Source organism: Haliaeetus albicilla, chromosome 10 (assembly GCF_947461875.1).
Source record: "Haliaeetus albicilla chromosome 10, bHalAlb1.1, whole genome shotgun sequence".
Lineage (NCBI taxonomy): Eukaryota > Metazoa > Chordata > Aves > Accipitriformes > Accipitridae > Haliaeetus > Haliaeetus albicilla.
This window is the reverse complement of record NC_091492.1, coordinates 28563598-28591037: the sequence shown is the minus strand read 5'-3', so window position 1 is coordinate 28591037 and position 27440 is coordinate 28563598. Positions and strand designations below refer to the sequence as shown.

The following is a 27440-nucleotide window of genomic DNA, read 5'->3' as shown; positions in this document are numbered from 1 at the left end:
ATTAGCCGACAGGCAACTGATAGTACTTTAGTGCAGAGTAGCATCACTGCTATAGTCCCCACGAGGAGGACAGCAGCAGCAGGGCGCAGTGCCATACAGCTCTCCTGCTGCTGAAACACCTCCTCAACTGCCAGTGCTGGAAGCCAGATGGCAATCTGCCCAGCCACCCCCTGAGCAAGCAGCTGGCTCTTCCTCTGGACTCCACCGAATTTCCTATTCAAGGTCTGCAGTGGAGCCCTGCAACGGCAGAGCTACTTTGGGCATTAGCAGTTGGCAGAGGGGAACAAGAAGCTGTGACGATGGTGATTTTACTGTGTCCAGCTCCTGGGGATGCCCTCCTAACACTGACACAACTCTGCTCACCATTTCACGGTAAAGCCCGTAACACATCTACGTTCCAAATCTTCTAAGACCCCGACAAGTAGCTACTTTTTGCAGGAGTGATGGAAGCAACAGGCACTGCCTGTTCAACCCCACTGTGCAGGAACTTGCCCTCAGCAGTGAGCTAACAGGTCACCCAACCCCAAACCCTCACACCAGGAATCACAAACATGACAACCAAGCAGTAAGTGGGATGCTGGCCGCTGACATAGTGCTTAGGTGAGTCTTGGAGACTCTTTTATTTTCACAGTCACAGTGATGCGTGTGTACATAACAGCAGCAGGCTTTGAAACACACAGCACAGTCAGACACAGGTATCCATCACTCGGGTCTAAGCAGCCGTCACCACCAACCCCCCCCCAGCCAGGCACTGATAGGGGACACACCGTCTGCCTGAGCAGAAAGAGAACAGCTGCCGAGGGGCTACAAGGCCTCTTTGGTCCCATTAGCTTAAGGGGCTGTCACTTGCCTTTTCTGTCAACAGAATGTAGACAAATTGAGCAGCAAGAGCAAGGAGATGAAACAAGGTCCTCCAGCAGGAGCGAGGGAAGGAAGCAGAAGGCTGAGGAGCAGGCAGGAGGTGCAGTGCATTCATACCACCACCACCACAGCCCCTGTGAGAGGCTGGCAGGTTACAGCTGTGTTGGTGGGCAACGGGGAAGGCAGTGCTGTGCTGCACAGTCACTGATCAGGCAGGCGTGGAGGGACAAGGATCTCTCAGATTCAGCTACGGTATAAAAACCTCCTGACAGCACCTGTAGGAGGATTAGGAGTTTTGCAGCACTTGTTCCATTCCAGTTAGTCTGAGAAGATGCAGGCTCTGTTAATCAAGGTAAGGCGTTATGCCGTGGCAGGGGATCATTTCTATAGATTAAGAGATATAAACAAAGCCTAAGTCTGACCAGGGCAAGTTTAGGCACAGAACTCCAGGCAGAGGCAGTGTCTGACTGACATCTCTGAAAGCCAGTACAGCCCAGTAGCCCAGTGTCTATGTAGCTTAGAGCAATAAGAGGTTTTACTTTAGGTGAAGGCACCCCAGGAGTCTCTGCCTGTGGTGGCAGAGCACCATGAACAGTCCTAGAGCCAATGTAAACCAAGCACCCCAACACAGCTATTTTCTATCTTCAGTCTTTGGTAAGTGCTAATGTCAACAATACCCTTCACTAGCACAAAATGTGCTGCAGGAACAGAGCAATAGGAGTGCCCCTTCCTTGGGCCAAGGCAGGCTGGAGACCCCATAGATGTAGCACAGAGCCTCATGCCTCCTACGGAATAAGTGGCTTTGAGACTTTACTTATTGGAGATGAACTAACTTTCAGCATGGGCTGAGATGTGTTGCCTCAGTGCATCAGTTCAAAGCAGGTTCACCCCATGCTTCAGCAACTTTTGCTTAGCCTTGCTCGGCAAGCTGAATGCACTGTCATGAGGGTTGGGAACACCCGAGTTGCGGTGTGGAGCACCCAGCTGCTGGAAGTAGGTTTCCTGGACGGGGTTCCGGCAGGCGTACACAGCTGTGGAGGCATTCCTAATGGGGCAGAAGAGTAGGCAGTGGTCAGGATTTACAGCTTTGTGCAAGATCCACTTCAACTCACCAGGCTGGGCATTGGGGTGCTTGCAGCACTGGACTCCCAGCTATTGAGAGGGACTTTTAGGTCTCTCTCAGCAGAGCAAAGGAACACAGAGCTAAAATGGGCACCCAAACCCTGCAATCCATTGCCAGAAGGCCACAGGAAACCAGACCCTCCTTCTCACGGGTCCTGGCATCCTAAAAGAAAAAGTGTCATATGCCTCATCCTCTGTGACTGACTCAGCAGCATTAACACCTATGCGTGTGGCCATCCTCTGAGAATTTCCCTTGCTGGCAGACCAGCCCAGTACATCGAGAGCCAGTAGTTAAACACTCCTTGTGTCTAACATTCCTTCCTTCCTGGAGGAACCTATCTCACTGCTGCTGCTGTCCATAAGCAAATCCCAGCACAGCACCCTTGCAGCAGGAATCATACGAGGTTATTTAGTCACATGTGTGATGAAGCTCAGACGATAGTCAGATACTGTAACCGTAAAAGCTCAAGTCATTGATTAAAAACCACCACTCAGTATTTACCTGCAAGAGGGCTGGCAGGGAGCAAAGCAAAGGACTCTGTATTCCTCCTTGATAGAGGAAAAAAGCAACTGATATGTTTGCTGACACCCTTGTGTGACAACTCTCCATAAAAGAAAGCAGTTTTAGTCATCTTGTTACTCAGTCTGATTCACACATGGAGTTGCTTTTTTTGGGGCAACACAGAATATGCCAGCTTAGCTGATATAGGATTTAAGGAACCAGTCAAACTAATGCTAAACAAGGAGCTCTCCAGCATTGAAGTGTATGATTCACATTCCCTTGGCAAGCTGTGTCAGAGAAGTGAAACAGTGTAATTCCCAGAAGCATCTTTATTTCATCATGTTTTGGACAAACAAGCATGGCCAAGCAAGCAGAATCTCTGCACACTCACAACATCACCATCCTCCCTGAGATCAGCTACAGGAATGGGGGGAGTGCTGTAGCACAAGATCAGCTTTAGCCACAGCTGTGTGGAAGGGCTCTGGCTGTGATAAGACCATCTTGCCTGGCGCATTACAATTGAGTTTGCCACGCACATTACAGTGTGTTTCCAACCCAACAAGCCGTGCAAAAAAACAAAATCTAGGTTGCCAATTCTGGGCGCCTTTGGCTCCCAGCCGAGACACAAATTCATTAGGAACAGCTATATTTAAAACTGCATCTTAGAACCTTATGGTGCCAGGAACCGGCAATACTCTAGCTAATTATATCTTAATCCAAACCTGTGGCACAACTCATTTTGCCTTCAGTTCACTTGCCTTGGTGCCATCCTAGCCTCTCAACACCCAGATCACATTGCAGGCACAATATTAAGTAGCCCACACCGGTGGGCCTACAATGCATGCCAAACCTCAGCCAGGCTTAGAAAAGGGGTTCCCCCTTCTGCCTATTCTGTGTGCCACACAGCACTCCTGTGCCTGGAAGAGGAGGGAGTTATAAGCACACCTTACCTAATTATCATTTCTGAAGCAGTCGGAAGCTGGTTGAAGTCGGAGTGGATCAGCGTAGCAGCTCTCAGGAAGTGCCGATCCAGAGGGCCAGCAGTATGGGGCAGGTTGGCTGCAGAAGAGGAGTAAGGGGTGTGTGTTAACAGCCCACTCTACAGAGGAGTGTGCCCCCATTTACTGAGCAGGAAAAGGCTGTGAACCTCTCCCACACACCCTGGATATCTACAGAACAGAGACTGGGTGACAGCCTAAGCTCCAGCATCACTTCAATTAAATTAGTCAGCAGCTTGCACCATGCTCAGCCATGCACAAACAAAAAGCCCAGTGTACCTTCCCACCCCACAGGGGTGACAAGAAGGCCTGAGACCTGGGTTACCAAGAATCACTGGGGTTTGTCTCTTTTCCTAAAGCACTTCTAAGACAGAGAGAGGTGGGACACTGCCTGTGAGGCTGCCAGAAAAAGAGAAACATTAGAATGAACTGAGGCAATACATGCACAGGGCTTTCTGCATGTTGATGGTCTACCCATCAATCCAGGGCAGCAGTCTCCAAACTGCTGGCTACTACCTGTTCCCAGTTCCTGCTTCTCGTAGCCAGAAAGGACTGACAAACACTCTATTGTACAGCGGGTCAAAAGGCATCACACCAGGGTGTAATGAATGAAGTTGGGGGGAGGGAGGGCGGGTGGGTGGGTCTGAAGAGGATGTTGAGTCTTGTCCTCAGACTTAGCCTTTAGCAGAAGCCCAAGTAACATCATTCCAAGCAAAGAGCCAGTGGCAGCTGCTCCATCTCCCAGCAGCCTCTGGCTCTCATCCAAACAAAGTGATCAACAAGCCTTCAGCAGATTATAAACTCAGAAAACACAAAGCTTCCTCAATAGGGCCTTATATCCAGGCTATTTTGTAAGAGTTACAGCAAGCAATGTTTCTGAAAAGTTGTCTGAAGCATGAGAAAAGGTTAGCATAAACCCTGTTCTCATTCCGTCCTCCGAAGTGGCTGCTGTTCCAGAAGACAAAGGCTTACCTGTGAGCACGTTCTGAATGCAGTCATAGTGAGTGAAGCTGTAGGTTGTCTTGGCTGAGGATGAGGAGTCTTTGGGCAGAGTCTCCCTCAGATGAACCTCAAGACCATTTAGAGAAGCCAGACTGCTGTGGTACTGCAGACAGGGCAAAAAAAAGGCAAGTGTTAGAGTAGAAGCCCTGCTTTACCTAGGCTTCCAAGGAGGTACTGGAGGGAGCTTGGGTGACCGATGTCAGTAACAGAGGGACTGGACCCTTCCATGCTCTGCTGCTGCTGCCCAGGCTCCCACCAGGAATGGCTGGGAAACCTGGGCACAGGAAAGCAGATGAGCCTCCCAGCTTACAAGTCAGTGAGATGGGGACTCAGAAAAAGAGCACTCCAACCTGAAAATAAGCCATTAAACCACCTGATGCTATTAATTACAAGAACATGCAAGACTCCATTAATTTACCATCAAACATTACTCTCCAGGGCTCATCTTCACATTCTGGCCATGACTTTCAGCTGCAGCAAGGAATATTCCTTTGCTTACCAGCCTTTATTACACCAGACAGTACAATACAGGATGCAGCTTTACATGCTTGGGCTGGATTTAATTGCCTGCAGCGTTTCCCACAGCACCCTCTCAACACATGAGTATGTCTTCTAATGGGCACCCAGCCTCCGTGCTGAGCTTCTGGCCAGCTGCAGACTGCAGGCACTGGGCTATCACCAGAGGGGAAAAAACAGAAAAGCCAAGGAAATAGCCTCACCTGTGGGGTAACAACAGGCCTGGCACAGAGCAAAGGATTCACACAACAATGTACTAACATGAAAGCCAAGCTGTTTTGCTGACTGGACTTTCAGTAGCCAACTGCCCTGGCCATGCTGAGGCTCCCAGGCAGCAGGCAGGGCTGAGGGACCCTCCAGCAGTGCTGAGAAGATTAACTCCATAATCCTCCAGCCTGCCCGTGTGCTCTCCTCTGCCACAGAGAGGATCAAGTCTCCATTCAGCAGGATGGCAGAGCTTGGCCTACCCTTGACCTCCCTGGTCACGGAGCAGATTTTCTTTTCTGTGCAGTGAAATGAAGGGATAAGACCTAAAGACAGGCAGGAAGCGATCCTGAAAGCCTCCAAAGCCTCCTGCTCTGCAGGGAAAGCCTGTATTGGAAACTGCCATCCTAGATGGATGATCAGTACTGCCTGCTGTTCTCAGCTCCACAAGTAGCATATTTTACCCTTCTTTGGTGTCATTCAGGGGCCTCAAAGCATTCAACAAACATTAATTATAACGAAGCTTTGACATCTCTGAGAGCTGAGGGTCATTTTTAATCTACAGATAAACAAAGGAACAGAAAAACTGAGGTTACGCCACAAATCCACCATGATGCCAGCAGCAGAGCCCATTTCTTACCTCCTCGAACAACACTCTTCCTCCTGGGATGACAGGACATGCAGTGCATCTCTCCTAAGAGATAACAAACACCTGCACCCAGAGGAAGGGTGTAGTCAGGAGAACCTAATCACAGTCAAAATCCAAGCTGTGTGAAAGTAGAGTTTTGCTAAGATGAGATCCAAAGCAGGAGTACGCGAGATGGAAGCAGCATATTTGGGAAAAAGAGGAATGTGAATGGAACAGGGCTTTGCCAACCCCAGGGCAATACATAAAGTAAAATCAACTGAAATGTGGTGCACCAGCATCAGGCAGTTGATCTTGAGACTTAATGAACTGAATGACAAATTGAGCCAGGCTGGGCCCACTGCTGGACTTGCCCAGGCATTTGATGGGAGGAGGACGTACAATGTGTCACTAGCAGAGCTAACCTTCCCCCCCCAACAAGGCATTTCACACGCTAGCCACATCCTTCAGACGCTCCTTCTCACAGCAGGTCAGACATGAAGCAGAGCAGAGGCTCGTTTCCAACCACAGGTGCTGCATGGGCTGCTGGGAACCACGCCGCCTCCGAACACAGCAGGGCTGCGCTGCCTGCCAGCTAGACCAGAGCTGCAACCAGAGGAAACCCAGAGAAGCTGAGGGTACCTTTGCAATGAGGATGACCTTCAGCTCTCAAGAGCATCAGTTCCTACCTGCCTGCACCCCCCTCTCTCCCTGCAACCAGAGAAGACATGGTAGAGAGGAAGCCGTTGTGCAGCTGCCTGTTTGGAATGAGCAGAAAGGGGACAGAGCCACGTGCCATGACTGGCGCAAAATGCCAAGGCTGCACCTCCTGGCCTCTGCTGATTTTGCAGCAATTCTTTCCCTGACACGCCAATCCTCACATGCCGTGCAGAGGTGGCATCCCCCTGCTTACGGGAGGGGGGGCTGTCACAGTCACAGCCACAGCCTCTGAGTCCCAGAGCTTGAAAGTAAATGGAGTAACCTTGAGGCTCTGCTAATGCTGGGAGCCAGCATTAGTCTGAACTTCCCTCCACCTTCCAGTCCGACAGTTAAAGAAATTAGGTTGTTCCTATGGCAACTGGCATATCAAACAGGCCTCTGCAGCTTTGACTCAGCTCCCTGGTAGGAAAGCAGAGGCCAGGCAGCAGCTCTGCAGACTAATGCTTCACTGCGAAACGCCGGGGGCCAGCATGTCCTTCCCCCGCAGCCCCATTAGCTGCACCGTGCCACTTGGCAGGGAAGCCTGCGCACCGAAGCAAATCCCACAGCAGAGTAATTTGGGATTGCTCTGGTACAGCACCTATTCGCAGTGCCCAAATGGCACCCTTCGCTCCGGCCCCTAGAGAGCAGTGCCAGGGAGAGCAGGCTGGGGACGCAGACAGCCAGACTTTCACGTAGAAAGGAAATGCTTCAGAGACTCACTGCCAGACACATCTCTCTGGTGCTTCCAGAGTGAGAAGCTGTGACATGCAAAGTGGAGGTTAAACAGAGAACAAACCCTGCTTTCCAAAAAGCACTGTGAAACTGACAGGGTTTCCCAGCAAATCCCAAATCCAGCACAGGCCTTTGGCAGCCTGCGGGGCTGTCTGACGGTCACACCTACACGTTCTGCTCCGGCGCTGGCACTGACAGACAACAACAGGCAACAGGAGTCGCCTGCGAGACAACGCTCTCACCTCTCAGGCTCACTGCCTGACGTTTGCAAACAACCTCCCACGTAGCTTTGGTTGTGGTGATGAACCCCAAGCCAAATGGCTTTGCCTTGCACAACACAGAGCAGGTGAGGAAAGAGATGGGAACAGCGATCCAACACTCACTCTTCAGTTGTAACCCCTGTCACCACCACCAAGCAGCAGTGAGTGTATGTGCAGGTGTGGAAGAGCTTTCCCACTTACCACATCTTCAATGGAGCTCCGGTCCTCTCGGAGGTGATCTTCAGCCAGCAGGGAGAGCAAAAGCCCCTTAATGCAGTGAACATACAAGCTCATCTTAACCGGTTTGCACTGTTTGCCTGACTCCACACCAGCCTGGGCTCCCAGACTGTCCACCTGAGGCAGCCAGCCACTCTCCCTGCTCCTGGGACAGTGCATGTTCTCTGCTGGGTCACCGAGCAGACTCTCCTGAAACTCTACAGTTGGCAGCTGACTCCTGCTTTGGAGCTCTGATTGTACAGCAGTGGCTGGACAATCCAAACCCTGCACATTGCCACCAGCTGCACTGCTGCTTTCTCTAGAGACACTATTTTGGCTCAGAGTCCCTTGCTCGTCTTGTTCACTTGCCTTCCTTCTGCTCAACTCTTGGGCAGGAGAGCATATAGCCGGACTGCCACCGGCTGCATAACTTTGGAAACTGTGTTGCTCAACATCATAGTCCACAAGAGATTTCCCCATGCTCTGACTCTCCTGCTCCCGGGTGTAAGGGTTTGGAAAGCAAAAACCTTCCAGATATGGACCTGTAGTTTGAGCATACTCAGAAGTATGGAGAGTGGAAGGGCTTGACAGCTGCTTCGTGTCTCTCTCTGATGGGAAAGATGCTTTTCTACTGAGCTCTGAGCTTTTGCTGTCTGGGCTGCTCAGTTTTGCAGTTGGAGAATTCTTTGTACTGGCTTCCATTTTGGGGAAGCCCTTCAAAGGGCCTGTGTTTGCAAGGCTGCCTGATTGCACAGCATCTTCTGGTGCAGCTGTGCTTGAAGCTCGCTCAGGGGACTCCTGCACAGAGATATTATTCAGGTCTCCTGTTGATTCTGAAACTGCCTGGGAGCAGAGAGCATTCTTCTCTCCTCTAGGGCTTGCTGGGGACACAGATGACCTAGCGGGAGATGACAAGTTGATTAAACTACTGAGTAGGATCTGTTTGGAGTCATTACATACGTAGTAATGCTATCACCTCCTGGTAGTGTTCAATAGCTGATCTATTCTCTGCTACAAAGAGCATCTACCTCAGAAAAGGATGGCTAAGGCCTAACACAGGTGAAAAGCATGGGCCTCTTGCACTGCAGACTCCCAGGAACGTCACTGCCTTACTTAAAAAGCACAAAGGCAGCACTGTGAGCTGAGAAACAACAGAAGACCGCAGTTGGGTCTTGGGAAACAGTTCTGCTTTGGGCTGCTTCGCAACAGAGATACGGACACCACAAATTTTGTTCAGCCTGAAAGACCTCAGGCGGCTTTAACACCCTGTCCTGGGTTAAACCACAACACAGCCAAAGGACAGAGTTTGAGTTAGTATCAGAGAAAACATTAGCAATGGCTAGCGAGGACACAGCACCATATGTTAGCTCCCTTGCTGTCCAAGCCTCTCTATGCATCAGATTGATTTCCTACCTAGTTATCCACTCCACTGGAAAGTCTCGGAGCATTGAGACTTCATCTTCCATTAGGAATACAGGGATGATACGGACACCGTGCGGCAATGGAGAATCTGCAAGAGCAAAGGAGGTTTGAGGATTAAATTAACATGCCCCAGCATAAAAAACAGAAGCCAGACTCCATCAGCCCAAAGGCTTCTGCAGGAGGAGAAGGCATGCTATCATCCTGTATCCTGGGTCACCACAAACTGACCACATCTGACTAGGCAGCATTTTCCCATCCTCCTCATACACTTAATGCCTGACAGTTAAATTTTCCGTTAGCTTTATTTTTTTTTCCTAACTGTCCTGGCAGAATATCTATAAACTGATGCTCAAAAACAACAACTGAAGGTTTGGACTGAAAGCATCAGCCATCTGTTTTTAGGGCTCCATCAGTGGCCAAGTAGGCACATGGGTAACTGGAATTAAAGCAGGCATGTTGGGAATCTGCAGAACTGACAATTAAACCCAAAAGAGCAAACTCCTTTGCTTAGCCAAAGGAAGGAACTAGTTCTGATTACACAACACCCACTGGCACATGCTGACTAGTGGCAGCAACACCCTCAGGGATATACTCCTGCATCCAGCAAGAGCTTTGACGTGAATCCCAGAGAACCAGCTCATGCTCTCACTGCAGAGAATGCAGCCCCAGAGGGCTGCCCATATGCTGCTCTTGTGCACTTGGCAACCAGTACTCTGCAGCTGGATGCTCACCAGGCTCCCGCTGCTCCTCACCTCCAGGCTCACTCTGAAAGAAAAGCCAAGAATCAGCTCTGTGGCATGACTCAACGCTTGCCACCGGTGCCACCAAGACACCTCTTCCAGCCTCCTCAGGCTCCCTGTGACTACAGCAGACCCCAAACCATCCCCTTCAGCAAATGCTGTGACTGGTTTACCATGCTGGGCAGTGATTTTTTCCTTAGGTAGCCCTCAAAGTCAAGGGGACTCCCCATGAACCAAAATACACCTGAAAGCAAGGACAAATATACCACAATTTGCCATTACTGCCTGCTCAGGGCACAAAAGCTTGGTTCACTCAACCAGAGTAAGAGCAGAGGACTTCTTCATATCCGGCTCTTGATTGGTTTTTTGTAGATCTTGAACCATGTAAATAATTACTTTTGACAAGTTTTAATGCAAATGAAAATTGATCTATTTGTCACTTTCAGACATTCATTGTGTGTAAATTTAGCACTAAATACCTAAACTTGGGTAAAAAGATAATCAAAACACCACATAGATGAGAACTCATGAATTCAGTAACTTAAAAGACCATAAAAAAAGCAAATTCCTAGTGCAGAAGTCTTGAAACCTTACTCATTCATAACTAATAAAAGCTTTTAGCATCAGCATCAGTAATTGGCCTTCCCCGTAACAGCACATGTAAGATTTATATGACACAAACTCCCACACCACATCCTTACAAGTGGGTATCTGCACACGGGGAACATGTTTAGCAACATACCTGGCCTGGAGACTCATTGCCTTGGAGAAGAACTTTGGCAGTGAGAGGAGGTGGCAGCTGGGTGCTCACAATCCTAAAAGGACAAAACAAAGTCATCCATGAGCAGAGTGTCATTTCCTGAAGCTCAGCCGTAGACTCCCGTCAGTCAGTGCATCAGGACAGGCAGAGCCAGCAGTAATGCTCACACCAGACTGTTACTTTTACTCTGAGCAAAACTGACAGTGCTGCAGGGCCCTATTTCACAGCTGGGAGATCTCTGGGGGAGTCTCTAGGGTTCCACCGCACCCACCTCTCCTGGTCCTGCCAGACACTCTGCAAGGGTTGAAGGGCCAACCCCAGACATGGGCTGGAGCTAACACATCCCCACACAACAGGAACATGAGCTGGGTGACCATCAGGACTCTTGTTATCTTCTTTCCTTTGGGTCAGTTCCACTCCAAACTCAGGAAAACCGCCTGCTGGTATTTACTTTTGGCCAACAAATCTGTTTTTGCTGGGTCAAGACCTAAGACAGACCAATCCATACAGGCTTCTTGCCACCCCATGGAGAGCTGTGGGCAGTGGAGAAGATTCAGAAAGACTAGCACTCAAAGTACTGCAGCACAGGCCCCTTGGACAGGGCTTCCAAAGGTATTCTTGGTCTTCCCGTTTACGTCTTGTTGAGATCCACATTCTGGAGATTCTCAAAAGACTCTGAAGAAGGGGAAGTTTAACTCGGGTACAAAGCCCTTTGCAGTGTTGTAGTAAGATTCAGAGTTCAGAGAACTCTGATGACATTTGGTGAAAAAAGATCTCTACCAGACAGACCAGCGATAGAGACACACACACTGGTGATAGGCAGACACAGGACAAGACTGCATTCTCAAGTCAGACGTCCGCTTCCACTACAACATGCCGCCAGCTTTAAGATGCTGCAGTGACTCATGCTCAGTGCCCTGCTTGCACGTATGAGATCACTCCCTTAAAAATGCCTGGCCTGCCTCTGTCAGACCTGGAAAGATGCAGACATTGTGGCGTATTTCCAGTGCTCATAAAAGGTGTTACAGGAGCAGTTTATGCCAAAGGAAGAAGGTGCTTAAATGTTACTGCCAAGAAATTCCCAGGATTCCCCACCTCCTGTCTCTCAAGGCCACCTTTGAGGCTTTCCTTGATGTCGTTCAGTGCCACATCTGCAGCATCTTCAGCTATGATTAATCTTCGATTGAAAGAAGCCAGCATTTCTCATGGGAAATTCTGGCTCGTCCTTCTGCACACTGTCTATCAGTATAGACAGTGGTCCTGGCCAACAAGTCAGTCAAAAATACATACAGACACACATGTGCACTATATTTGCAAGGCTGCAAAGAGAACACTAATGGGAAAGAGGAATCTTCACACATTTTTCTTTTTCTTGGTGACTTCCACCTAAAAAGCCTAAGAAGTTCAGTCTTCACATCCTGCTGAATATCATAAAGACAGCAGATTACTACTAAAGCCCAAACCTTTAATTTCTTCATGCTTCCATTTCTTCCACTGATAAACACAAATAACCATTCATCCTCTGTGAAATACACCAGCAGACAGGGATTACCTTGCCTGAAGCATTAATGTTCCTGCCAATAACAAACAGCAGCTCTGTGTGTACAGCTAGTGCCCTTGCTCTGCTCCCTGGATGCACAGCCCTAGGAAGGGGCAGATTTAACTTGCAGTTTAACCCTTTAGGTAATGCCTTGTTACTTACAAGCCTTTGTAGAGAATGCAGCCTGCCAAGACATGGGGAGACCGCTGGCAAGTTTGCAGGATGAGAGCTGCTTTCAGTAAAAGCAGGGGGTCCACCTAGAAAGGGAGAACCACAAGAAGTTAGGCCAGAGAATTCTCGCAAATGCTCAATGCAGGAAATAAACACAAAACCATTGGCACTAAGGCAGCTCTAGAGCCAGACACTGCAGAGAACAGGCTTTTACCTTGGTTTTGTCCAGGTTCCAGAGAGAATTGAAGATCTTGTGGAGGTCACTGGTGTTTTTTTGGATATGTTCAATATATCTGTCCCACTGCCTGCTCAGCTCCTCCCGAGAAAGTGCCTGCAGACAACAAAAATCCACACAGCTGTCACTGCACAGGCCTTAATGCATTCAGGACATTAGATGCAATCAGTCTGGGACAGTACCTATACATGGAAAATCTTGTGAAGTTAAGGAGGAAGATAGAGGAAACTGCTTTAGACTGAACATCTAGGAAACTTAGTAGACTACCTCAGTGCAATAAAGATGATGGGCCTGCACACTTTCCCGGGTCCCAATTCTTTGATGCGTGAGCTTGCTCTGACCCTTGCAAGTAGGAAGGCAGTGTAAGGGAACACGCCAGCACGCGTGTGCCCGGGCAGAGCTCAGCCAATATGGTAAGTGTTTAAGATCTCTTCCTAGGCAGAAACATCACGGCTGCTGATCTTAATTACCATGTATGCATGGTGCACAGGTCCATTGTAGAAGGTGAAGAGGCTGATCAGCTGCTCCAGAAACCGTCTACAGCTGACATCAGGGAGCTCAACTGCACAACCCAGAACCTTCAATACAGAAAGCCATGAACGAAGAATGTTTACAGACAAAACCCAGGCACAGCAGGTGAGAACAACTCTTATCGCTTTCAAATGAGCATCAAAGGCATGCAAGCAGTTCTGCGGCAGGCAAACATCCCCCGGATTCACAAGTCAGATGAAAAGGAAATTCAAAAATACCCACAGAAGAGCCCTGGCACAGACAGGATAAATAAATGCTATCAGAAATCCAGCGTTTTAGACACACTCCCTTCCCACGCTAGATGACCTAGCTTGGTGCTCTAATAGCTAAGAACATTTTCCTGAAACTAAGTACTTAAAAATATTCAAATTGTTTTATGTACAGCGATGAAGATGCTTCATTTAGTTTTTGAATTGCCAAGAGAAACAGAAGCGTCAGGCCTCCTGCCTCAGAGAGAGCCCAGTGAGTCTGAACAGCACTGCCTATTAAATAGGTCTGACTGGTCTCAACCCAGTTTCCAGGGGATGGTTTGGGGCATTTTCGTCATGACTCTGCTGCACACTGCTCTTTATATACTAAATGTCTGTTGACACTGACAAAGCTCTGCAGCAGGGAATACTGAGGGTTAGAAGGAAAGAACAATTGGACTACCAAACAGGGAGACTAAGTCCTTATTAATAACTGCAGCACACGGAATCCTGTTTCCAGCCATTGCCAGAAACCCAGGGATACACATGATGATGCAGAGCTCAATGCTTTACAGCCATTGCCAGGCACATCTTAAGAAAACACGTTGGGTGTGGACACACAAACGAGGTACATGAAACTTTTCACAGGAACAGCTGACTGTCATGTGAACAGGAACAAGTGACTGCCATGATACACAGTTGCAAGCTGCAGTAAAGAAAATTTAAGTTACCTTGCAATGAAAAGTTGTGCATTGCAAGTTCCCACCCTAGCTCTCCCCAGGTCTATCTGTGTGCAGCCCACGCCCTGAAGAAAAAAAAAAAAGCAAAAAAAAAAGCCCTATTTGATACAGTAGTTCAGACTCTCTCACTGTTTTTGGTCTGTGACTGCCTCCACATCTCTTGAACTCACCCACAGATAGTCTCCATCCACTACAACCGCAAACTTGAGCTTCCTTAGGCGAATGAGACTTGGAGGAATTCCAGAAATCTCAGTCAAGCAGTGCACCACTCCAGCAATCTGTCCACACAGCAGTTCCTGCTGGTCGGGGAGAGTCTGTCGAGGAAGGCAGGGAAGACAGACTTTTTTTCCGCCCCCCTGCCTTTAAAAGCACTTGGGAAAGGAAAAAAATCACTACTGTATTCAGGTATTAATAAAAATTAATTATAACTTCAATTCAATTATAAGTCAAATGCAGTAGCACAGGCAAATTTCTAGGGAAAAAAATAATTGGATTGCTTTTTTCAGGCAGCACAAGAGCCTAGAGCTTATTTAGGGGAACTTTCATCCCTCACGTGTATTTATTCACATCACCAGAACAGACCTGGACTCCACTGGATGACTCCACTGACCAGAACCCACAGTGAGGGAGCAGAGTGCAACACCACCGTGCCCAGCTTCAGAAGCCCGAGGACTTCTGTACACTGAGCCGGCTGGAACACCACTCCAATTTGCCTGGTTCTAGTTGCATGAGTTTTCTTTAAACTTTTTTGAATACTAAATAAGAATTAATCCAGAGCTCCACCTGGAAGCCCAACCATTCCTGAACCAGAATATCAGCACTAACTCACAACACAGGCACTCTTTTACAGGCACTGAAATAAAAGCAGACATTACCTGAGAAGGATAAAAATAACAAATCCCAGCACTTGTAGGATCTCCCTCTTCCTTAACCTTTGAACCATCGTAAAGGAAAAAGTAATTCCACCTAAAATCCAAAACATTAGTAAAAATGATTGTATATTTGAAAATTGTTACGCTTCTCCCTCTCCTTTCTATTATTTCAGGTAGGCCAATAAAATGCTTACTACAAATGAAGTGAAACGGGGTTCTTACCCAATCACACCGAGTTTAGACATGAAAACAGCACTAAAAGGGTCCCATACTATTAAATTTGACCACTTTTGTGGGTTTAAGATAGATTCTACAACTCTGCAGCTGAGACACGAGGAAGGAGATGTGGACTGGTGAGATATTCTCCTATCAGTGAGAATAATTATCATTAAGCACTAACCACACGCAGTCCAAACAGTTCCCACAACCTGCTGCTTTGGGGGGGGGGGGGGGGGGGGGGGAAGCCTTGCCCTCCCCATAAAGGCGCGTTTACCGGGCACCATTTACCACGCGGGACGGCCCGCGGCCCCCCGGGGAAGCGCCGCGGTCCTCGGCCGGGCAGGAGCGGCGCCGGTGTCTCCTCGACGGCGTCCCCGGGGAGACGGACCGGGAGAGCCCCGCCACCGCAGCGGGAGGCCCAGGGGAAGGGGCTCACCATGGCGCCGAGCCGGGCTCCGGCGCGGCAGGGCGGGCCATCGGTGTCGGGGCTCCACGGCGGCCGCGCCAGGAGGAGCTGAGAAAGGAGCTAGTCCCTTCGGCGGGGCCCCGCCGCCACCGGGGCTGAGCGGGCCGGACTTCCTGCCGCCGCTTCCGGGAGGCGGCCCGCCAGTCCCATGACAGCGGCACGTGACCGCCCGCGGTACGGCGGCCGGGCGGGGCGCATGGCGGCGGGCGGGTGGCACATGGCGGGCGGGGAGCGGCGGCGGCGGCGGCGGGGCCGGACGGGCGGGGAGGCGGCAGCGGAGGGCAGTGCGGTGCTGCGGAGGCTGCGGGAGGCGCGGTGAGGGCCCGGCCCCGTGTTCCCTCCCTAACCCCCCCCCCCGGGGCTGCGGGGCCCCGCTGACACTGCGCTCTCCCCGCAGGGACGATCTGCTGAGCTCCGGCTTCTGGGCGGCGAGCGCCGGTGCGTACGGGGGGGGGGGGGGGGGGAAGAACGGGCCGCCCCCCGCCGGGCCTGACGCCTCTCTCCGTGCCCGCAGGAGCCGTGCGGGCCCCGCTGGGCGGCGGCGCGGAGCCGCCCGCCTTCTGCGTCTGTTACGGCCTGGGGCGGTTCAGCGGCTGCCCCGCCGCCCGGCACCAGCTGGCCTTCCTGCTGCTGCTGCTGGAGGAGCTGGGGGTGAGGAGGGGGCGGGGGGGTGAGAAGGGGGCTTCTCACTCCCCCCCAGCCCCCGCCACCGCCGCCCCTCTCGCCGCAGGTGCCCCCCGACCGGTGTTCCCTGTTCGACCCCGTCTTCTCCGCCCAGGAGGCGGCCGCGCTGGGGGAACTGGGGCTGCGGCTTCTCCCGGACAACGAGGTGAGGACGGAGGAGGCGGGGGGGGGGGGGGACGGGACCGAGGGGCTGGACCCCGCTCCCTGCCCTGCTGCCGGCTGGCTTGGCCCCGGTAGGGTGGGGGTAGTTACCGTCTGGTTTACACGCAGGAGGGGAAACACGGCATTGAGGGATCGGCCACGCTGTTTTACATGGTGCACTGTGGGAAAGCCTTGTACAACAACCTGCTGTGGAGGAACTGGTCTGAACGGGCTCTGTCCAAAATGGTCATCATTGGGAACAGCTTTAAAGGAATGGAGGAAAGGTGGGTGCAGGCCAGCCAGGGAAGGGGTCTGGTGCCTCCAACAGCGTTTTCCTCTCCTTGCTTCCTTTACTCCTTTTTTTCTATTGCTTCGGACAGTGTTTTGCTCATTTTCAAGTGGCAGTCATCAACCACCCCCTGCCTTTTCTGTCCCCCGCCCCTCTTCAAAAAAGTTGTGTAAGTTCACTGCATCTAATGCTGGTTACCTTGTGTTATTCTAGAGTATTGTCAGCAATATTGGAGAGAGATTATTCTTACATAGCAAAGGTAAGAGTCACTAGTTTTTTAACATTATTGTTTTGTGTTGACAAAGCACCTTCTAATGAGAAAGGTTATTTTTAAAACCTTTGTTCCTGGCCACTACAATATAAAAATTAATCACTTTAGGATCATTCTACATTATCTGCAGAACACACTGCACACAGGGGTTTGCCTTAATGTAACACCATCCTCATCTTCACTGACCCTGAACTGAACTTTGCAGAAGAATTCTTCTGCGTCATACAGTAACTTTTTCCCCAAATGCTCTTAAGGTCTTGAAAGGGACAGAGGAGGTGGCGCTCCCCGCTCACCCTCGCTACCTCGACACCTTTAATGACACCTCCGTCCACTGGTTTCCCTTGCATAAGCTGAAGGAACTCTCCCCTGAGGTCTGGGACTTTGTGGAGGAGCCAAGGTACCAAGACTGCGACGACTTGGAGATCATCAGAAAGGACGACAGAGCTGATGGGTGCAGTTCCGTTGCCGCCGAGTCCTGACCACTCTCAGCGGCAGCTGGGGGGGGGCTCGGGGCTGCCTCTCTTCCCCCAGCAGCTTCTGCACAGCCAAGATGTAGCTGAAGCACCGACAGTGTCATTGTGCTCCACCAAAAGTGGCAACACCTGAACACTTGAGCATGATGGGATATTTTTGTATCTTAATTATTTAATAAAAGGTAAAGCTGTGCTTTGACTTATACTCACTCAACTACAGCGAACAAGTTTAACTAAAACCTGCCTTTTAAAGCAGCCGTACTGCATAATGATTGTTCTCTTGATCCTCTTCCCTTTCAGGAACAATTCAAAGCCTTTGCGTGTACTGTGTACACTTTGAAGTATCGGGAAGGGGGAATTACTTCAGAGGGGTTTGTAGTTGAAGGTATTGGTGTCTGGTTCCAAATGCAGGCTTATAAAAGCTTTCTTAGAGGCAGTGGCCTTCAGCTGTCCAGTGCCACTGAAAGCAGCTCTTTGTCTGTTCTTCTGTTAAGAATCAGGTCATCTCCCTCTAGGGGAAAAAAAGCCTCCGTTTCCCTCCCTCACCTCTGTGCCCTGAACTGCTGCGGTCCCACAGCACACCTGTGAATTTGCTGGAAAAAAACCAGCTCCCTTCCAGCTCTGCGTTGACAGGGCAGAGGAGGCAGGCAGGTACTGGGCTGAAGGAGCCACTGGCACACCCCAAGAGGGGTGGGACAAGTCCCGGCTGTACATAGTAGAGAGGAGCCTGCTGCATTAGGGACACTCTCAGGACAGTAACTTTCACTGCCAGAGCAGAGCAGCAGGCAAGGAGAAGCTGTGACATCTCTGTCCCTGGAGACCTTCAGGACTTGGCTAGACCAGCCCTTGCTCATCTGTTGGAGCAGAGAATCACCTCCTGTGGTCCCTTTTAACCTGCTGATAAACTGCTGTCACAGGCAGCAATTGCACAAGCATCCAAACTGCTTGTTCCTCCCTTAGTGCCGACTTCCACGTGTCATTTCATCTCTTGACACTGCCTGAACAGCTCTTCCAAGAAAAAAATCCCAGCATACAGCTGAAGTTTCACTCTATTTACAAATCTGTAACTTCTTTATTCTAAAACAGTTACACTAAAAATATTAGCAAAACGGTCTTCACAGTTCAAAGCAGAGGACTCACTTGGCCATGTCAATGAGACTCTGGAGAGAGGTTGGCACCCATGTCTTTTCTCCTTGTACAAACACAACACCTCTGTCAATGTAAATGACAATCCGTCCAAATGTATACAGCTGTTTCCCTTCGTGCCGCTTTCCAATCACAGGCATGAAAACAATGTTGTGCTCCTCTGCTTTTGTCTGAATTAGGTCCTTGAAGTTCATTGGCACAGAGCTGGCAGCCATGCCGATGCCACGCTGGGCCATGTTTTCAGCCTCCCGACGCTCCTGCATGGCTTCGTACTGAAAGTCTTTCCTCCGCTCGGTGTGAGTAAGGTAGGCAATGTTCTCTCGAGCGCCTGGCTGCATGTACCCACCTGTTTGGAGAGACAAAAGATGTGAAAACAAGGTCCCAGTCCCTTTCTGGTGGAAGGTCTATGGGTAAACTCCAGTCCAGGACACACACAGTAAAGTCAATCTGTAATGTTCTGAATCCTCCTTTACACATTCTAATTGATTAAGTTTTATGCTGTTAATGCTAATACAACGTAGACTAGCTAGGTGAATTTGAGAATTGCAGCAGAAGCAACAGGATTTGATACAATCCCAAATTGTACCTGAGCATGCACAGGAGAGGAAGATGCTGCACTGCTACTGGCAAAGGGAAAATGTGAACAACAAAAAAAACCCCACTCCTGAAATCCAAAACCTAGCCTGTGTTCTCCGTTTGCCACTGCTGGGTTACAAACAGTGGCTATTGCAAAACTGGGCTGAGGACGGAGCAGCACTGTACTGCAGGAAGCAGCATTGCATCAGGAGCACTTTCACTATCAGTCCCCAGTTCACTTTTTGGCTGCATGACTATCACGCCAGAAATTTCTCAATAGGTGAATTCCTCTTTCTGCAACGCTTGCCTGTAGTTGTATCATTTTACCACAGAAATAAACCTAACACTTAAAATGGGCCTCAAGGAATCCTCCATGTTTCTGATGCAGATTCTCCATCGTACAGTACAATAAGCAGGCAAGAGGAACGCAGGAAAGGAGTTCTTGGTCTTGGAGGACAGGGCAAGTCTCAGGCACTGCCTTCTCTTTTATAGAGTTTAATTCCCAGCAAATTCTTAACAAAGTCTTTTAGGTGACAGGGAGAGGCATGTGGAAAGGGCACTGCTCTAAAGCAAGGAGAAGAACCAGTATCTCGCCATGAAGAAAAAAAAACCAACAAATTACAGCTTCGGAAGTCAGTATCTTTAAGTGATGGTCTCTCAGCGACTGACATAAAATACACTATAATCAGGCAAGGCTGAAAGAGAATCAGTTGCTTAATGGCACAGGCAGCCAGTCACCAAAAACCTGTTTCTGCTTCAGTGAAGCGCAGACAATTATTAAGTAGCCCCTTACAGGCATTATTTACGGACACAGCAAGGTAAAACACACGTTGAATTTCACTGCTCATGGGAGCTGCTACAATGCTGATTAGCAGGGCCATGCCTAAATACAGACTCACAAGAACCAAACATTGCTGTACTGCCATCACAGTAAACAGATCCATCACCAGAAGCCACCTACCAACACTGGAAGAGACAGCCCGGTTCATGATATCAAGAGCTTCATTAAATTTGTCTTTGATCGATGGATGTGCTAACACTTGGTCTGAGAACATGGACTTCCAACCCAAGTACCACTTCGTAATCTCTTCGTAATTGGGGCTGTTACTAAGCCAAGAGCACAGCACCTGCAAAACAACATGACAGATCAAATGCAGAAGGACAGGTACATTTACAGAGGAGAGTCCTTATTACCACTTAGTTTATTACTGAGCTTTCAGTAAAAGAAAGGACTGTGACAGTCTTAGGAAACAGTCTGTTCTGATGTGTATGGAGCTATGAGAGGCAATCACCCCGTTTGGTAGTTAAACCATTTCAGCACTGGGGCAGCAATTACTAGGTAGGAGTCACTAAAACACTTCACGGTGAATCAAGCCTGTTTACTCAGCCTTGACAGTTTCTCACCTGCAGCCACTTTGGGAAGAAGTGTTTCTCCAGCAGCCCAACAAGACTGGAGACGGAAATCATCCCCTCCCAGTCAATCACCCAGTAGAAGGCATCCATGTGCTGCTGGTGAGGGTTTATGATGAGTTCATTCAAACACATCCCTGGGAAAAGGGGGAGAAGAATTAGAAAAGAACTTGACTCACAGTTTTACCAGTGCCCTGACCTATTTCACCAGCAACACACCTGATTTGAGGAGCACCTGTTCTGCATGTTAGCCTGAGGGACATTCATGATCTTTAAACTGTTTGGCTGATCCCCGCCACCAAAACAGTGTGCTTCCATTTCCAGTGATTACAATTTGCTGCCAGAACTGAAACTTAAAACGTTCAACTGTTTTTTAGACTACAGAGCCTTTTAGCCAGTTTGCATGGTTGAAGGGTGAATTACAAAATCTCATACTGAAAGCATTAGCATAGACCAAAGAATACAGGAGTAACAGAGAGACATTTTATAGCTTGGTACTATCTGACAGCTACCAGATATTCCTGTCAGCTGAAGAACAGAGGAATCAGATGATTTAGAAAAATAAGACAGAAAACACTGAGAATACTCAGAGCACTCCCCCACATTTTCTAAAACATCTGAAAAAAAGGCATGGTACTAGTAGCAGAAAAGAAGATGCAAGCTTGGTCTAAACTTACTAATAATATTCTTTGAAGTAACACTGGTAACCATGTTAACACCTATCTTTTCTAGGTGCAAGGGGGAAGGTGGCAACAAGCAGATTCCAGAAATTCAGCACTGTTTCATCTCACCTAGTTTAGGCACAATGTTTTTGACCATGAAAGCCTCCCATGACCCAGGTGTGAACACATCTTTCCAGGGCTGAAGGATAAGTTTGGCAGAGGAGTCACTGGGATGCCACTTCTGCAGTGCATTTGCCAGCTTATTTCGGATGGGAGAATATAGCGGCTCTAATCGTGCCTGCATCAGAGGAAGCCAAGGGTGGATCCACGAATGGATTGGGACTGTGTCTGTCAAAGGATTCCAGCTTTCAACCTTGAGGTAAAACAGAAAAGATTAAAATAAGCCCATCCATTAGCAGTAAGTCTTGCCAGCTGCAAAAAGAGCCATAATGCAACCCCCTAACGCCTAAATGCATCAGCAGAGGCAGCAAACTGGTATTTTAGAAGTTCTAGTTGACTGAAATTCAAATACTGGTTCAGAGCATGGCTTCATTCTAACACAGCGCTCTCGTCTTACCTCCTTCTGTAGCTTGGGGTAGATGAGCTGATCCAGAATGTTGTCCAGTATCCAAACAGGAACAACGTTTACCCAGCTATCCAAGAAATCCACCATCGACCCACAGTTCCTCGGTTGCCACTGAGCCACTATGTTTCTGACATATGGCATCCAGATTTCCCACATCAGTCTGGCGAGGGGAAGGGGGGGGAATCAAAGTTAAACTTAAAGCTATAGCCCCAGACATAAATAAACCAAATGGTTACTGTTATTTAAAAGCTACTTCTTTTTATATAGCTGACAGCTGGATTTTAACAGACACATCAAGAGAATCATCTGGAAAGCACACTTGTATCTGTTCTTTTCCATCCCTGAGGAACGAGCACTTGAAGACGCTGCACAAAGCACATTTGCCCTTTACCTGTGAAAAGCATCTGTTGACAGGTCTTGCCCACTGTGTGATAACAGCTGATCATTTTCCAAAAGGCTCTTCCACTTGGCTATGATCTCTGTGCCATATGTACAGTCCTGGAAATGATAAGGCATAAGCGGCCTTTATCCTTTTTCATTAATTTCAGCTGGTATCTACAAAGAGCAGGCTGATGGTATGTTCGGCTACAAACAGCTTTCTCACCCACTCAAAAGGCAAGCCATGATTAGTAAAGCCCCACAAGAGGAAAATCCCACTTTATGGATTTAACATACCTCTGGGGGGGGGGAAGAGGATAGTCTGAACTTTTTCATGTGTACAGAGAGAATTCAGACTCTTACCTATCACACCCGAAATGGCATTAAGAATAGTCAGATCTGTGCTGTCTACTTGAAAGACAGACCTCTCCTGCTTTTGCAAAAAAAAAAAAACCAAAAACGACTAGAGACTTAGCTTTCATCTACTTTTTCTTCCCAACACCCATGAAAGGAGTTGATTTTAACCTTACAAGCTCCTAAACTGTTAACTGCTTTGCAGAACAGTAGCCTTCCGTCGTAGCAAATGTCTGAGAGTGGGTCCATCTTTTTGCACACGTTTATTTCACTCTGCCATGAACAGTGGGAGTTTTCTCTGGAACCTTCCTCTCCCCTGCTAGGAAAGAGGAAGGAGAGTTTTCTCCCTCTCTCTCTCCAGACTGACAGGAATTTGGGACAAAAGGGCAGGGCGTAGAGGAGGAAGTCAAGATAATAAAGACTACATAAGCCATCAAGTAAGAACCACAGATAAATGAAACTAATACACACCTTGAGGGGATCCCAGTTCTTGAAGTAATCTTTCATGAGAGGATAGACTATTGCTACTGCCAGGTCTACCCTATCAGACATTCTGTACTCTTCATAGTACTTGTCTTGAAGCGTCTCAAAAATCTTTGCACATTCGTCCAAGGTTAAGGGATTTTCACAACTGGGCTGCATCCGTCTCTCACACTCTTCCACCATCCCCAGCACCTTGCTGAGATTGCTAATTGCCGTCTCCTCATGCGAGAGAACTTCAGACATCTTCTGGATCTCATGGGTCAGGTTGACAACCATGTCTCTCTCGTACTGCAGCTGCCGGTCATTCTGGATGATCTCCTGCTCTGTGATGTCAATGAGAAGTTGCAAGTTGTGCTCCAGCTCAGGCAAGGCAAACCCCTGGGGCTTGGAGTCTTTGCCCAGTGGCTGCTGAGGACTGTCATCTGGGATATTGTGCTTGTGGCTAATTTGACTGTAGCTGTAATAAACCTTCTGCTCCCGGCCCGTCATGTCTATAACCTTCCAAGAAACAAGAACAAATATTTCGTTAAAAAAACCCTGTATCTCGTGTTTAAAAAAGGAGGAAATGCCTGGCTCCGAATTGAAAACTGGAGATTTCCACGTTTCTTAATTATTCCAGGAGGCTACCAATACACTCTGCTATTCTGAATGAGGTGACTGGGGATTGCATCCAAAAGGCCTACTCCTGACATGAAGAGTTAGAATGAATAAGAAACAATTTGGAATCAGAGCCGGAAGAGTCTCCTCTTCTGACCTGAGTTTTACCATTTCGCTGAGTAATTCTACAAGCGGCGATGATGCAAGTAGTATACTATTCATTATTGCATGGAAGTCTTAGGTATTTTGACACTTCCTTTAAAGACACATTAATTTTAAATGAATAATTTTATTAAGCATGTACAAGACAAATCCCTTACTGTCCCTTTTAGGTAGAAGATTGTTCAAACTATGTGTTTAATTGCACAATGCCAATAAGGACAACTGTGCTTTCAGAAGTGGGTGAGCGTTTTATCTACGGCAAATGTGAAACAATTAAACTTAACTTGCAATTAAAAAAAACCCCACACAAACCACCCACTTTTAAGCTAATTTGCATTTTTCTGAGGCCAAAGAACTTGCTTAAAAACAAATCCAATGTCCTAAGTGACACAGGAGTCTATTACATGATTCAGTCATGAGTTTGAGGACTTGATTTTCATGAGGATGCAGACAGCCAGTTCTTAGAACTGTTATTAAGGTTACCAATGGCTAAAAACCACTCACAATACCAAAGCAGACAAACTGTTTCCCAGAGATGCTACCTCTTAGGTTATCAACCTTACCTTGACTTGAGACAGCTCCTTCTGAGGGGCTGAAAGCTGCTTGTTGATCCTACCCTTGGCTTTCAGTTCCTCTACTGTCTTATAGCTGTATTTGGGCTTTTTCTTGCCTCCATTAGGATCCTTCCGCCACTGACTGAGCTCTTTTTGAAATTCCTAAAGAGCAACAAAGAGGAATTGTGGTCACTGCTGTTTGTCATGCCCCCAAATTTGCCTCCATTTTCTACAGGAAAATAACCATCAGATCAAGGAAGAATGCTGTACAGCAAAATAACTGGGAAAGTGGTAAAGCTTAGTGACAAACTGGCTCAGATGCTGTGGTCCAGTCAACCACCCTATTCACAATGCTAGCAGTACATTTCTAGTCTTTTTTTTAATGTAAACAAAAGACAAAGATTATTTGCCTGGGGTGACTCTTTGAAGGTGGGGTTCTAGCAAGACTACTGGAACAAGTGAACCAGAAACAACAAAAAGAACATTACGGTGACAAGAAAAATGTGTCTAAATGAAATTCACATGCTATGTCTTTAGCTTCTTATCTAAAATGAGCCCAAACACAGAAGCTGATACCAGAACTGAATTCTGTACATACAACACAACGGGGAAACAGACATACCAAGAATTATACAAATACCTCTTCAGCTTCTTCTTCCGAGTCCACAACAGGGAAGTCTTGCAAAGACTGGCTGGTTCTTTCAGAGCCGTATGCCCCCACAGCTCCTTTGCCTTTTCTCTGTTTTGCCTCAATTGGATTGATAATACCTAAGAGAGCAATAGTTAGATCAGAAAGAACAGTTTATTTACTGAGAGAGAACAGTGAGTGTTTTTCTTACAGTACCCTAAGTTATCAAATCAGCACAAACATCCAGCCTCGTATTCTTCCTCTATTACTATGGTATCTTCTACCACTTCACTAATTTTAGTGGCTATAAAAATCACTTAATTCCAGCACACACCAAAAAAACCAAAGCAGAGTATTATTCACATCTGCATTTCACCGCTTTTTTTTATTCTGTCACATAAAATAACATCTCCTTTTCTATGGGCTGACTGCCTTTGGAATTTATCTCCCTTTTTTCTTTCTCTTTTTCTCTTGCAAAATAAAAAGAACATAAAATTGGCCTACGGTAGTTTAAGTGCAATTGAATCTTATCATGAGGACCCAGATCACTTGCAAGAGATGCAAGAAAACAAGAATGAATTTGTAAGCTACCTGGAAATGGCAGTTCTTCAAAGAATCCAATCTCTTCTCCAAATTACTAGTTAACAATAAACAACCAGACACACAATCACAGTACCTTGAGCATTCTTCCCGAGACCTCTTCCGGGGACGTAACCCATCTTCTGGAGAAGCTTCTGCCCAATTCCCTTAGTGTGTCTCTCCCAGCTGCCAAAATCCACGAAAGATTTTGTCCCCCCTACAAAGCCTTTCTGACTAGGCTTGAAATTACCACCCTGTTAAAACAAATAAACAAACAAAAAACCCCACATGACCTTAAGGCATCATAATAATCAAGCTTTCTGTAATTTCACTCAAAAGGAAGTTTCTTCCCAGAAGTGATTCAGCTGTCATCACACTGCACAGCTCACTATGTCATGACTTGTACATCCAAGTAAGCTGCCTGACATCTAAGGAGTTTCCTGAAATTCCTTAGATGGAAAAGGAAAGTCCTGACAAGCTTAGAGTGACAACCTGGCAGTTACTAGGCTCCACCACTGACTTTAGCTGAAGCTGCTTCCTGATTCTTTCTGTGTTTGGTAACTGAAAATAAGGGTTTGATTTTTAATCAATAACATGCCTAGATTCATCATACTATTCTGCAAGATTTAAAAAAAAAAAAAAAATCTTTGAAAGGCAGCAAAGCACAGACATTCTTTTATTTTAACCTCAACTGACCAAAGGGAATATTATGGAAGACAAAAAGGCCCAAAATGACTCATGTTCCCAAGGACACACAACTATACCTCAGAATGGCTACAGATGACAGAGAAAACACTTCCCTTAACTGCAGGCCACCGCGTGTGGTTCTCTGGGTTTAATTATTTCTCCCTTTCTTTATCGCTCTATATTGTTTCCGCACCTTTGACTACAGCCTAGGTTTCATAAATACATGATGCAGAATTGAAAACTTCCTGGATAACTCACTGTTTTTAACTTCTTCGGCACAAACTCTTTAGGGATTTCCTCCTGCTTAACAGGCTTTTCATCTTCATCGGAGTCTTCTTCCGACGCATCCTCAGCTGCTGACTTTTTCAGCCCGGCGCTGATGAAGTTCACGGGGGCCGAGTAATCCCTGGAGCTACACCAAACCCAGACCTGTGAGCCAATTCTGTTCCAGCGGACCAGCCCGCCCCGAGGGCAGCCCCTCTCCCAGGCTGGGCTCTTCGGGAAGGCGTTTACAACCTGAAAACCTCCACCAGAAGGGGCAGCCACCCGAGCCCTGCCCACCCGGCTCCCCACGCCCGCCAAGTGCGGCACAACCGGGGCCTGGCCGAGACGGACCGGCTCGGCCCGGGGGCCCCTTCCCTCCGTCCCCGGCCCGTACCGCTTGCCGCCGAAGCTGGGCCGCTCCTCGTCCGAGTCGCGCTCGGCCCACACGCCGTAGGTGGCCTCCTCCTTGCTCTGCCGGTGGCGCTGCCGGTGGGGGTTGAACTCGTTCTGCAGGTCCCAGTCCGACACCTCGAAGTTCTCCATCTCCACGCCATCTTCCCCGTCCGTACCGTACAGGTGCGACATCGACATGGCGCTCCGCGGGCACCCCCCGGCCCACACACGGGGACCGCGGCCCAGCCCGGCCCCGCTCCCCCCGCCGATCCCAGTACGCCGCGGCCACCCGGAACTAAATCGTCTCCTTCCGGTAACGCACTCCAGGCGCCGCTTGAGCCACGCCCACAACCGTAGAGCTGCTGGAAGGAGCGGCCCCGCTAGGGCCTCACGCACAGCAGCTCCTCTATGGTTTGGCGGCCCGGCCCCAGGCGCCCCGCGGCCTGCACTGGGGGGGGGGGGAGGCCTGAGGCCGGGCCCCCCCCGGGAGCAGAGAAGG

At 48.5% G+C, this 27440-nt stretch overlaps 3 protein-coding genes across 5 annotated transcripts; 1 reads left to right on the top strand and 2 right to left on the bottom strand.

The window, feature by feature from the left end:
- Positions 1-570: 570 nt before the first annotated feature.
- Positions 571-15785, bottom strand: HPS4 (HPS4 biogenesis of lysosomal organelles complex 3 subunit 2). 3 transcript variants are annotated; one of them, XM_069794516.1, is made up of 13 exons: positions 15595-15785; positions 14943-15033; positions 14238-14381; positions 13079-13186; positions 12588-12704; positions 12365-12459; positions 10645-10717; positions 9894-9927; positions 9154-9250; positions 7726-8638; positions 4456-4588; positions 3436-3544; positions 571-1906 (listed from the first exon to the last, which is right to left on the bottom strand). In XM_069794516.1, the coding sequence occupies exons 1-13, from the start codon at positions 15633-15635 to the stop codon at positions 1735-1737; spliced, it is 2127 nt and encodes a 708-aa protein (XP_069650617.1). In that variant the 5' UTR covers positions 15636-15785; the 3' UTR covers positions 571-1734. The 3 variants fall into 3 exon arrangements, with proteins under 3 accessions (XP_069650617.1, XP_069650619.1, XP_069650618.1); XM_069794518.1 differs by lacking the exon at positions 15595-15785 and adding an exon at positions 14059-14132 and having other exon boundaries at positions 14238-14438; XM_069794517.1 differs by lacking the exon at positions 15595-15785 and having other exon boundaries at positions 14238-14438.
- A 2-nt stretch (positions 15786-15787) lies between these two features.
- On the top strand, positions 15788-17674 carry SRRD (SRR1 domain containing). The gene is made up of 7 exons (XM_069794530.1): positions 15788-15939; positions 16022-16062; positions 16139-16275; positions 16355-16453; positions 16579-16733; positions 16952-16997; positions 17264-17674. The coding sequence occupies exons 1-7, from the start codon at positions 15821-15823 to the stop codon at positions 17486-17488; spliced, it is 822 nt and encodes a 273-aa protein (XP_069650631.1). The 5' UTR covers positions 15788-15820; the 3' UTR covers positions 17489-17674.
- An 850-nt stretch (positions 17675-18524) lies between these two features.
- On the bottom strand, positions 18525-27244 carry TFIP11 (tuftelin interacting protein 11). The gene is made up of 12 exons (XM_069794515.1): positions 26943-27244; positions 26543-26696; positions 25695-25851; positions 25031-25158; positions 24400-24552; positions 23066-23575; positions 22254-22360; positions 21854-22022; positions 21406-21649; positions 20609-20751; positions 20166-20331; positions 18525-18974 (listed from the first exon to the last, which is right to left on the bottom strand). Exons 1-12 carry the CDS (start codon positions 27137-27139, stop codon positions 18619-18621), a joined length of 2484 nt encoding a protein of 827 aa, XP_069650616.1. The 5' UTR covers positions 27140-27244; the 3' UTR covers positions 18525-18618.
- Between the last annotated feature and the right edge of the window lie 196 nt (positions 27245-27440).

Bases quoted from the DNA above. Each gene is read 5' to 3' on its own strand.
- HPS4 (XM_069794516.1), bottom strand. From the start codon at position 15,635: ATGGCCCGCCCTGCCGCGCCGGAGCCCGGCTCGGCGCCATG. The intron at 12,705-13,078 runs GTAATTAAGATC...TGTTGTCTGCAG, and splicing joins CTGTGCACCATGCATACATG to GCACTTTCTCGGGAGGAGCT. The intron at 3,545-4,455 runs GTAAGCCTTTGT...CCTCTTCTGCAG, and splicing joins CATTCAGAACGTGCTCACAG to CCAACCTGCCCCATACTGCT.
- SRRD (XM_069794530.1), top strand. From the start codon at position 15,821: ATGGCGGCGGGCGGGTGGCACATGGCGGGCGGGGAGCGGCGGCGGCGG. The intron at 16,454-16,578 runs GTGAGGACGGAG...GTTTACACGCAG, and splicing joins GGCTTCTCCCGGACAACGAG to GAGGGGAAACACGGCATTGA. The intron at 16,998-17,263 runs GTAAGAGTCACT...AATGCTCTTAAG, and splicing joins ATTATTCTTACATAGCAAAG to GTCTTGAAAGGGACAGAGGA.
- TFIP11 (XM_069794515.1), bottom strand. From the start codon at position 27,139: ATGTCGATGTCGCACCTGTACGGTACGGACGGGGAAGATGGCGTGGAG. The intron at 26,697-26,942 runs GTACGGGCCGGG...GGTTTGGTGTAG, and splicing joins CCCAGCTTCGGCGGCAAGCG to CTCCAGGGATTACTCGGCCC. The intron at 25,852-26,542 runs GTGAGTTATCCA...TTGTTTTAACAG, and splicing joins TGCCGAAGAAGTTAAAAACA to GGTGGTAATTTCAAGCCTAG.